This window comes from Dendropsophus ebraccatus, chromosome 4 (assembly GCF_027789765.1).
Source record: "Dendropsophus ebraccatus isolate aDenEbr1 chromosome 4, aDenEbr1.pat, whole genome shotgun sequence".
Classification (NCBI taxonomy): Eukaryota; Metazoa; Chordata; class Amphibia; order Anura; family Hylidae; genus Dendropsophus; species Dendropsophus ebraccatus.
This window is the reverse complement of record NC_091457.1, coordinates 23,314,048-23,325,924: the sequence shown is the minus strand read 5'-3', so window position 1 is coordinate 23,325,924 and position 11,877 is coordinate 23,314,048. Positions and strand designations below refer to the sequence as shown.

At 42.3% G+C, this 11,877-nt stretch overlaps 1 protein-coding gene across 1 annotated transcript; it reads left to right on the top strand.

Annotated features, from left to right (window-relative positions):
- Nucleotides 1-3,323: 3,323 nt before the first annotated feature.
- On the top strand, nt 3,324-7,609 carry LOC138789231 (chymotrypsinogen 2-like). Its single transcript, XM_069967840.1, has 7 exons — nt 3,324-3,471; nt 3,556-3,659; nt 4,716-4,795; nt 5,553-5,631; nt 5,722-5,902; nt 6,009-6,151; nt 7,448-7,609. Exons 1-7 carry the CDS (start codon nt 3,420-3,422, stop codon nt 7,607-7,609), a joined length of 801 nt encoding a protein of 266 aa, XP_069823941.1. The 5' UTR covers nt 3,324-3,419.
- Nucleotides 7,610-11,877: the final 4,268 nt, after the last annotated feature.

Sequence of the window (11,877 nt, the reverse complement as noted above, 5' to 3'; positions counted from 1 at the left end):
TAGCCACCCCAGGTTGCCGTAACCACAGCAGGTTGCCCGTGACCACCACACGTCGCCTCTGACCATGCCACGTCACCTCTGACCACTGCAGGTTGCCTCTGAACACCGCAGGTTGCCTCTGACCACCGCAGGTTGCCTCTGACCACCGCACGTTGCCTCTGACCACCCCAAATTGCCAATGACCCCCTCCAGATTGCGGTAACCATGCCAGATTACAGGTACCCACCCGAGATTACCTATAAGCACTTCAGTTTATCCGTAACCACCCCACATTGCCCGTAACCATCCCACGTTGCCAGTAACCGCCCCAGATTGTCTGTAAGCACTGCAGGTTGCCCGTAACCACCACACGTTGCCCGTAACCACCCCACGTTGCCTGTAACCACAGCAGGTTGCCCGTGACCACCCCATGTTGTCCGTAACCACCCCAGATTACCTGTAACTATCTCAGGTTGCCCATAACCACCCCAGACTGTCCGTAACCACCCCACATTACCTGTAATCTCATTTTTTTATTTTATTTTAGTAACTGCGCTATTCTAATAACCATTACTAGCTGCTGTTTTGCTCCAGTAAATTGGCGCTCCTTCCCTTCTGAGCCCTGCTGTGTGGTTTATGCCCACATATGAGGTACCGTTTTACTCAGAAGAACCTGCGTTACAGATTTTGTGGTACGTTTTCTCTCCTGTTCCTCGTCAAATTGAGAAATTTGAAAATAAACCAACATATTATTGGAAAAATTCGAGTTTTTCATTTTTACTGGCCAATTTTGAATACTTTCCTCTAATACCTGTGGGGTAAAAATGGTCACCACACCCCAAGATGAATTCTTTGAGGGGTGCACTTTCCAAAATGGGGTGACTTTTGGGGGGAATCTATTCTGCTGACACTACAGGGGCTCTGCAAACGCACCTGGCGCTCAGAAACTTCTTCAGAAAAATCTGCACTGAAAATGCTTATTGGCGCTCCTTCCCTTCTGAGCCCGGCTGCGTGCCCATGCAGTGATTTATGCCCACATATGGGGTACCGTTCTACTCAAGAGAACCTGCGTTACATATATTGGGTTGACATTTCTCTCCTGTTCCTCGTGAAATTGAGAAATTTCAAACTAAAGGAACATATTATTGGAAAAATTCGAGTTTTTCATTTTTACTGTCTACTTTTGAATACTTTCCTCTCATACCTGTGGGGTCAAAATGCTCACCACACCCCAAAATGAATTCTTTGAGGGGTGTACTTTCCAAAATGGAGTGACTTACTGGGAGATTTTACTCTGCGGACACTACAGGGGCACTGCAAACGCACCTGGCGCTCGGAAACTTCTGCAGCAAAATCTGCATTGAAAAAGCTAATTGGCGCTCCTTCCTTTCTGAGCCATTCTGTGTGCCCATACAGTGATTTACACCCACATATGGGGTACCATTGTACTCAGAAGAACCTACGATACAAATTTTGTGGTACTTTTTCCTCTTGTTCCTCGTGAAATTGAGAAATTTCAAACTAAACGAACATATTATTGGAAGAATTTGGGTTTTTCATTTTTACTGTCTTCTTTTGAATACTTTCCTGTAATACCTGTGGGGTCAAAATGGTCACCACACACCAAGATGAATTCTTTGAGGGGTGCACTTTCCAAAATGGGGTGACATATGAGGGGTTTTCTCTCTGCTGACACTACAGGGGCACTGCAAACGCACCTGGCGCTCAGAAACTTCTTCAGCAAAATCTGCATTGGAAAAGCTAATTGGCGCTCCCTTCCTTCTGAGCCCTGCTGTGTGCCCATACAGTGGTTTACGCCCACATATGGGGTACCGTTGTACTCAAGAGAAACTGCGTTACAAATTTTGGGGTGCTTTTTCTCTCATGTTCCTTTTGAAAATGAGAAACTTTAACCTAAACGTATATATTACAGCCCCTGTAGGGTTAAAATGCTCATTATACCCCTAGATTAATTCTTTAAGGTGTGTAGTTTCCAAAATGGGGTCACTTATGGATACCAGACTTCTAAATCCACTTAAAAAAAGAACTAGTCAATAAAAAATCAGTTTTGGAAACTTTCACGAAAATGTGATAATTTGCTGATAAATTTCTAAGCCCCATACCACCCTAAAAAAGTAATATATGTTTACCAATTTATGCCAGAATAAAGAAGACATATTGGTAGTGTGACTTAGTAACTAATTTATGTGCTACGGCGTTCTTTTTTTAGAAGCAGAGAATTTCAAAGTTCATAAAATGCAAATTTTTTTAATTTTTCATGATATTTTGATGTTTTTCACGAAAAACACACAAATTAGTGACCAAATTTTGCCACTAACATAAATTGCCATATGTGACGAAAAAACAATCTCAGAATCGCTAGCATACGTTAAAGCATCACTGAGCTATAAGCGCATAAAGTGAGAAGGTCAGATTTTGAAAAATTAGCCTGGTCATTAAGGCCCAAACTAGCTGCAGCACGAAGGGGTTAAATAGCCGACCCGACAGCTCTGTATATTGCAGTCCCTTAACCTACTCAAGTTAGTGCTCTCTGCAAAGCCTTGTGCCAGTATACTCGGGAGTGGGGGGGGGGGACATGCCACTCCTGGCCAGGTAGCCCACTGCGAACAACAATGATGGTCAATGAGCTGTTTCTAAGACCAGTAAAATATAGGCCTGGAGACAAGGATTTGTGGGGCAGGGAAATAACATTAAAGGGGTATTCTTCCCCCCCAAATTTTTTGCATTGTTAAATAGCCGACCCGACAGCTCTATATATTGCTCAAAGCAAGTAATTACCTGTTCTAAGCCGTTTTGAAGCAATTTCTCCTGGCTACCCCCCATTGACCCCCTCCACCCCCGATGCAAAAGAGGATGAGCGTAAAAGAGTTAACTCTGTCTTGCTCCTTTCGAGATGTGGCTCATGTGTTATCCGTCCCTTCAATGGTTTAGGTTAGCAAATTATAACCCTGCCCACTGAAGATACAGAGGGCACATGACCACCAGACATCACCTTGAGTCGGCCGTGTCTCCAGCTCTGTGCTCAGATCCCATCATATCTCCCAATACCCACTTCTCACCAGGTCTGATCCTGGTCTATAGAATACTTAACACACCGCCTGATTCCCCCTGTCACCCGAGTGGCCAGCCCCCATGATCTGGAAACAACAAGGCCCTCACTACTCTCCAGGGCACCACTGACAGGAGGTGTTGCATGAGGATACAAGTCTTGGTAAATTCAATGACGTCCCGCTCCTCTGGTAACACCTGTCTCACACACACATAGTTTCCTCTACCTCCACATTTCGACATTTTCTATATCAGTACAAGGTTGTGTGATAAGAACATGGACGCTCCTATCTCTAGTAAAGCTCTATGTGTGATTGGCTACTTGTGGATATATAAGCTGCACAAATCCCGTTCATCCTCCACTTCTCACTATGGCATTTCTGTGGCTTTTGTCCTGCTTTGTCCTGTTAGGGGGCAGCTATGGTAAGTAGAGGCATTCAGTATTATAATATATTATGGAGATGACTAGTTCCTTCCATTGATAGCTATTATGTACTTATTCCTCAGGTTGTGGTGTGCCAAGCATCAAACCAGTCATTTCTGGTTATGCCAGGGTTGTGAATGGTGAGGATGCAGTTTCTGGGTCTTGGCCATGGCAGGTGTCTGTGCAGGTAATGTACTGGGATCTTATATACTGAATAATTTACTTATTTTAATATCCACTATATGAAAGTAAAATAGAGAACAGACATGTAGGAGATTTCTGACACTCACTATGGCCGCCAATCATAACACAAAGTAGACTGAGCAGGTGAAATTCAATCCTATGTAGATCTGCTCCATAGAGTAATTGTCTTCAGGAAACTAACATTGTATCCTCCATGTATTACAATGCTGATACTATAAGGAAGTATTAGGCAGTGTGTTTGGTTATATAGCTATATACATGTCTACAGATCACAGAAGGAGCTTGTACCTTGTTCTTTCATCTTGGATTATAAGGGGTTATCAAGCAAACATCTTTTTCTTTCAACTCAACTGGTTTCAGAAAGTTATAAAGATTTCTAATTTACTTCTATTAAAAATTCTTGTTTTCCCATAATTATCAGCTGCTGTATGTCCTGCAGAAAATGTTGTTTTCTTTTCAGTCTGACACTGTGCTCTCTGCTGCCACCTCTGTCCATGTCAGGAACTGTCCAGAGCAGGAGATGTTATCTTTGGGGATTTGCTCCTGTTTTAGACAGTTCTGTCTCGGCCAGAGATGTCAGCAGAGAGCACTGTGTTAGACTGAGAAGAAAGCAACATTTCCTGCAGGACATACGACAGCTAATAAGTATGGGAAGACTTGAGATTTTTAAATAGAAGTAAAATACAAATCTATATAACTTTCTGAAACCAGTTGATTTGAAAGAAAGGGGATAACCGCTTTAAATAATTATTACAAGATAAATAGTTACCCGGGCACCATTGGAATAGTGGCAGCTGGGGATTACTTACTACAGAAATACAATGCTACCCAATACTGCCAGGATATAACTACTCCGAGACTGTGGACTGTTAATAGACTTCTCAATGAGCATCACTGGGGACTATTGTATGTTTTCTAGTGTATTGGGAATTCTTATATAGAAGATGTCTGATTAAAGAACTATAAAGATGAATAAAACAATAGAAAAATGAGATTAAAGCTGAACCTTGTTCTGATGGTTTTTATTACACATCTACAGACCAGCACTGGAGCCCACTACTGTGGTGGTTCTCTGATCAGCGATCTCTGGGTTCTCACTGCTGCTCACTGTGATGTCAGGTAAGTCATGTATCATATATACTATAGTAAAGATCTTCTGAAATCCCTCTGGGCCATAGAGAAGACCGACTAGACAGGGATTGGGGAGGTCAGACACCCACATGCTGCCTGCTGGGACCTCCACAAGTTGGCCGATAAAAGATGTATAGCATCCTACCAAGTGTTATAGGATTTCAGCATGTTATCTTTTTTACTTTCTGTGGTATTCAGTATATGGATTCTGACATCATATATATCAATGATGTGCATTAGAGGTTCAGACACTGAACAAGTATATAGTATAGCAGTAGGAGAACATATTCACTAAGGGTTTGTTCTCACTGAGGAACAGGCGAGGAACTAAAGAGAAAAGTTTTCTGCTTGAAATTTCCTCTTCAGCTCTGGCGGAATAGGTGCGGATTTTGAGCAAAATTTAAGCAGTGTTCGAGTAGAATGTGAGCGGAAAGCGGAAATTCAAAGCCCCAATGACTTCTATAGGATTTCTCAAGCGAAATCTGCCCAAAGAATTTACATGTTGATTCTTTGAACGGAAAGCAAATCCGCTGTGTAACTCCTGCTGTATAAACAACAGTGCAGAAATCACAATGATCACAACAGAACATTATTATCCATACATAAATAAAGTGAATACGCTCATAACAGCTGTAAATGGTATACATGGTATATATGTATGACACTGGAGTTCTGTACATCTCATCAATATAAAACATGAGAACTTATTGAGGCAGCTAACATGGTTGTACATCTCTATATACAGAACCTCTGAACGTGTAATTCTGGGTGAATATGACTTCTCCTCCTCTGCTGAGCCTATTCAGACTAAATCCATTGCTCGGGTAAGCGGAAACACTACAGACAGGTTCTGAATTTCTTTTCACAAATAAAATTTTTACATAAAGGGATTTTAAGGCAGATTTATTTCACAGGTCGTCAACCACCCCGGCTATAATCCTTCAACCATTACAAATGACATTGCGCTTGTGAAGCTGAGCAGCCCTGCTACTATCACCGCTCGTGTGTCCCCTGTGTGCATTGCCGCTAGTGCTGATGTATTCAGTGCAGGGGAGAGATGTGTCACTACTGGATGGGGATACATAAATGGTGTAGGTAAGTAATTGTAATATACCAAGCTGGATATAACATGACGTCACCTTGATTGGCAGAATCCCAGACATAATATGTAGGTCAACCTCAATGTTATTTTGACTTTCAGCACAAACAAGACCAAGCAAACTGCAGCAGGTGGCTCTGCCTCTTCTCACCAATACTGACTGTCAGAAACACTTCGGAAGCAAAGATCCAGCAATCCAGAGCAGCATGATCTGTGCCGGAGCATCTGGAGCCTCATCCTGCAAGGTATGTCCTGTCTATTATCTACTTTACTCACAATTTTCCAGATATTGCAGACTAATCTGAATAGGCCCCACAGTCACAGCAAACTGCACTTACATTGATAGTACAAGAAACTGTAAGAAATGCCTCTTAACATTTTCTTATAAGGCTACTTCATAAACTGCTCAAGTCCATATCGAGGTCAGCTAAACAAAAATATATATAAAGGGGAGGGTGAGAGATACTGATTAGATGTAGTAAGAGTTACACTTCCCCCAGTGCTGAACTCACAGCTGTACAGAAGTGTTCTGTATTGTCCTCCATGCTGCTGCCCTTTCTGAGTGTGTACAATAGAGACAAAGTGAAGCAGGATCCGCTCTTATGTAAATTTGTGCAGTGTATGGAGGACATCATAACAGCTAGTGTCCGCTCAGTAAATCAGGAATAAGTGAGAATTAGAAATTAATCCATCAGAGGATAAAACAGGTATAAATACCACATACAAGTTATGTTATGGCCAGATATAGTGTTACTTCAGATGTACATACAGCAGAGGATCCTGAAAAGTTACATGAAATTGCAGATGTGGTTCAAGAACAACAATCACATTTAGGCTATGTTCACACTATGTATATTTCAGTCAGTATATTTCAGTCAGTATTGTGGTCCTCATATTGCAACCAAAACCAGGAGTGGATTGATAACACAGAAAGGATCTGTTCACACAATGTTGAAATTGAGTGGATGGCTGCCATTTATTGGCAAATATTTGCTGTTATTTTAGAACAACAGCTGTTATATTGAAATATTGGCAGTTATTTACTGTTATATGGCTTAATCCACTTAATTTCACCATTGTGTGAACAGATCCTTTCTCTGTTTTTAATCCACTCCTGGTTTTGGTTGCAATACTGACTGAAATATACTGACTGAAATATACATAGTGTGAACATAGCCTTACTCTAATCCCATTACTGATAGACCTTTCTATGTATCACTGGAAGCAATAAGTGCTGGCAGGTGCAGCAAGATTATTATTAATAATAATTATTATTATTATTATTATTATTATTCATGTGTAGTGAACATATCATTTATATGGGTCAGTATCAGAGGAGCCATAACATCTGCAGGTCTCCTATATGTGTATGTATTCCCCGATCACATGTAGCTATTGCATCTGACTCCCCCTGTGTGACAGATCTGTAGATGTTTCCCAGTATACTGGAGCTCATGTAAAGAAGCTGTTGTGATCCTAACATAAGCAATAGACTAGAGATTTTATTTATACATATATGCTACTTTTTTTCTAATTTTCAGGAGGACTCTGGTGGGCCTCTTGTATGCCAGAGAAATGGAGCTTGGACCTTGGCTGGTGTTGTATCCTGGGGAAATCCTATTTGTTCTACTTCTTCTCCTACAGTTTTCGCTAGAGTTACCGCCCTGAGATCCTGGCTGGATCAGACTATTGCTGCTTACTAAATACCCAAATGTCGTATTCCCTCTATTTTCAATAAATTGGTTTTATTCTCAATAATAATTTACTATATTTTTTACTTACTTACACTTGACACCTTAAGCAAGTGATTATCTAAAGGGTTTCCATGAGAATCTACCAGGGGTGCCATGTCTGGTGGAGAAGATGGCAAAGAAAAAGAAAAAAAAAACTTACACACAAAAACAAAACAAAAAAACACCCCCGTGAATATTTTATTGTATACTGTAAAATACATTTCCCAGGACCCCTGTTTGAAAGCTTCTTCATGAGTTGGGAGGAGAAAGGATAAATACCAATTTATAAAAATAAGTTTATAAGTTTTACTTTACAGCAGGGATGGGGCCCTCCAGCTGTTACAAAACTACCATTCCCCTCATGCCTGGATAGCCAAAGCTTTAGCTTATGACATCATGGAGGGGCGGGGTCAATTGTGGTGCTGTGGGTGGGGCTAATTGGCACCCCGCCCACTCAGCACAATCCGCAGTTGATAAAGATCACTTTTTACTTGAACAAGCACCATGACGTCTGATATAAAATAAGGTATGAAAACTGCTACATTTACCTTTTACACCTGTGTAGAGAAGTCAGAATACGAAAAGAAGGTGATGGTGTCACTTTAAGTAAACTACCCTGTGAGTGGTGGAAAGGAATGTGTCGGAGATAAAGAAGAAAAGTGAAAGGTTCAGGAAGAAAGAGCATCTCAATTGGACGACAAAAGTGCATAATACATAAGAAACAGTAACCCTTTGTCATCTACAGCTGTGCAATCCATAAGAGCGTATATATATATATATATATATATATATATATATATATATATTACTGACATCTAGTGGTGAGACTAGAGAATGCTACCTTCATCACCACTGAACATAGAGAGAAAGCTTTTGCGACAGGTCTAGAACACGAAACACCCAGTGGTAGGAAACCACATACTCCCCCGCATGAGAAAAGCCGTCCACAGCGTAACACCTGCAGAAAAAGGTTTGCACAAAAGGTTAAGGCACAGAAAGTGTTATATCATAATAATATTAAATATACATATAAAAGTGCACAAATAACTTTTGCAGTAGGCAATGGTGAGATTGTCCATAATGCAACAACTTTCTGAGCAAACTGGAACTCTGGATGCATCAGTCCCTTTACACCCTCAGTAGCGCCATACGGGAAACAGATCACTGATCTCAGGGAGACCAGCCAAAGATAACACTGTCGGCTGCTGGTTAATTTTAGGTGCATTGCTCTGGGGAAATACAAATATGCAATAAAAAGTCTGTAATAAAATGTAGTTTCCTGGATGGTGCCATTATGATTATGGATATAGAACGGCTTTTAGAAAAACTCAGCAACTTGGCAGCGAGAAAGACAGTGGAAGGTTTAAAATACTCAAGTGGAATTAGTGAGCAATTCCAGGTAGGTTTGGGAGCATTTCCCTAAGCTGCTTATGCATTTTGCTGCTATGTATTCATCGTAATGGTTGAGGGTGTCAGCAGGGAACCCTCAGCATTACGCTCATCACAGGTAACAAGGTCTGGGGCCTGTGTCACCCATTAGGAAGGTTCAGCCAAGTCTAGTGGGCATAAGGTGGTGTAAAGACTGAAGTCAAAGGTCAATACACGGGCACAGGTGTTCTTCTTATTCTTATTCTTCTAAGTATTCTACCTCATCCTCCAACATCCCGGCAGAGCACAATACTACATGGGTTAAGACTCTCACGGCATCCTCCTTTCTGCTACTCTATTTCATGTATCACTCAGCACAACTCAACCAACACGACTATATCCTACACTGCACTTCTACTACAGATCTGGTCGTCCTATTGTCAAGTTTTTATTAGGAACTTTGTCTAGTGTGTTTCATAGACTTTAAAGGGAATCTGACAGCTCTTGGGCCCTACCTGTGGTGCTGACAGTGTGCTGTAGCTGGCAGCCCCCAGTGAGCATGTTGCCTTTTTGGTAATTTTCCGTGCAGCGGATTATGTACAATCTTATGTCTCCTACTGTACTAAAGAGTCACAGAGTAGTTGTTTGTGCCACACTCTGGCATGCATCCTCCTCCCTCTTCATGAATAATCAATGCTGCCCGGTCTCCTGCTCGCTCAGCTGTCAGATTGCAGATCAGTCCTTTGTAGGCAGTTTATGTCTGAAAGAATCTCTTTTCCCTAATGTGGTGTGGTCTAGGGTTAACTGACCTGTCTAGAAACCTGCCAGCAGTTCATTCTCTGGTTTGAATCCCTTGATGGAAATTAAATAGATGTCTTTTTTTATCTCATTATTGTATAATTTTTAAGGCTATGTTCGCACACAGTATTTTTGCTTAGTATTTTGGTCAGTATTTTGCAACCAAAACCAGAAGTGGATTTAAACACAGAAACGCTATGTTCTCACACTGTTGAAATTGAGTGGATGGCCGTCATTTAATGGCAAATAATTACTGTTATTATAAAACAATGTCCGATATTTGCCATTAAATGACGGCCATCCGCTCAATTTCAGTGTGAGAACATAGTCTTTCTGTGTTCTCAATCCACTCCTGGTTTTGGTTGCAAAATACTGACCAAAATACTGAGCAAAAATAGTATGTGTGAACATAGCCTTAAAAATGATACAATAATGAAAAATAAATAGACATCTATTTAATTTCCATCAGGGAGTTCGAACCAGAGAATGAATTGCTGGCAGGTCTCTAAACAGGTCAGTTACCCCTAGACCACTTCTCCAACCCTCGTTCTGTGCGTGGCAGGTCCTATCATCCGGGAGGGTCACTATACCACTCTGGCCATCTGTGATCATATAACCCCAGAGGACCCAGTAGCAACACTGACCACAAGAGAAAATGGTACAGCCGGCCTTATAAAATTAAAGCAGGTGTGCCATCACACCTGTGTGCCCTCCAGGCACTGGCATCATGTGACAACACCTTAAGGTCCGGCTGTATCTCGGCCATCAACCACCGTAGTGGTGTCACACTTCACCATCTAGCAAGTGACCGGACACTCCTCCAAACAACACCATCGGGGTAAACCACACAGGAACTCCCTGCTCCTGTACAGAAAAACAGCGCACATCATCTCCTGCGGGCCGTGTGTAATGACATCATTTCATCACGCGCCACCTGTAGAAGACCTGCAAGCCGCATAGAGTACAGGAGGATGAGGCCGATCAGCGTTGGAACGGAGGACAGGTGAGTGGGATTTTTCTTTTCTTTTTTTTTAGACTTTAAAGAGGATGTACCACCAGGTACATCCTCTTTAACCTGAAGCCACGGATCGAACGGCGCCAGCACATGAATGAATGGAGCTGTGTCATACAGGGGAGGGAATTTCCTTCCACTGGGGGCGGTCCGGCCTACCTACAGTGCTTGAGCACCGGCCGTTACCGATGCATAGAACGGCGCCATGCACGAGAACCGCGCCTCGGTCAAGAAAACGGACCGCGGCATCGGCTTCCCTGTGCAGACGCCATTTGATCTGTGGCTTCAGGTTAAAGAGGATGTACCTGGTGGTACATCCTCTTTAACTTTGCTCAGACAAGGGGCATTAGTGTAGGGACCGAGGGGTTAATTCAAGGGGTCCCTGAGGGGGGTTCATTTAATATACATCCAAGTAGGAGGGGGAGTTATACTGGGAGTATCCAAGGGGAGAGGGAAGAGTTAAACTGGGGGCATCCAAGGGGAGGGAGGAGAGTTATACTGTGGCAAGATACAGATCCACTACAGACAAGAAAATAGTTAGAAGACCAAATTTGTCCTTTTTTTTTGTGTTTCAGTTGGGGGATTGGCTGCCTCTACTTGGTTGTGCACTCCACCTACCTCACTCAGGTGGTGTAATTACTTGTGCCGGTATAAGACAGATCTTGCATGCCCAGAGCATAAGCGTATTTTATGCCATGGAGAGGCCATAGTACAGTGTAGGACTGCCCCGTGTGTGAGGCCACTGTAATGTGGTGGGGTAGTTTGCACCATTTTCAAATGGTAACCAAGAGCCTCATTATTTTTGTGGAAGTTTTTTTTGGCAGATGGGGGGGCTGATTTTAACTATTTTCATGTCTGTAGTGGGTCTGTATCTTGCCATTGCTGTGAGCTGTTGCATTTTTTTTGTGTGTTTGCAACTTCAGCCATAGCAACGTGCTCCTGCCTAGTGTGAATGGTGCTCTAGGAGAGCTGACCAAATTTGACCCCCCCCCCCCTCCCCCCTATATTAGCCAAAATAGCTAATTGGTTCCCTTTAAGGTGTCAAGAGGTAAGTGAAAAA

Excerpts from the sequence above, each read along its gene's own strand:
- LOC138789231 (XM_069967840.1), top strand. The coding sequence starts at position 3,420 with ATGGCATTTCTGTGGCTTTTGTCCTGCTTTGTCCTGTTAGGGGGCAGC. Across the intron at positions 3,472-3,555 it reads CCTGTTAGGGGGCAGCTATG|GTTGTGGTGTGCCAAGCATC; the intron begins GTAAGTAGAGGC and ends CTTATTCCTCAG. Across the intron at positions 5,632-5,721 it reads AGACTAAATCCATTGCTCGG|GTCGTCAACCACCCCGGCTA; the intron begins GTAAGCGGAAAC and ends TTTATTTCACAG.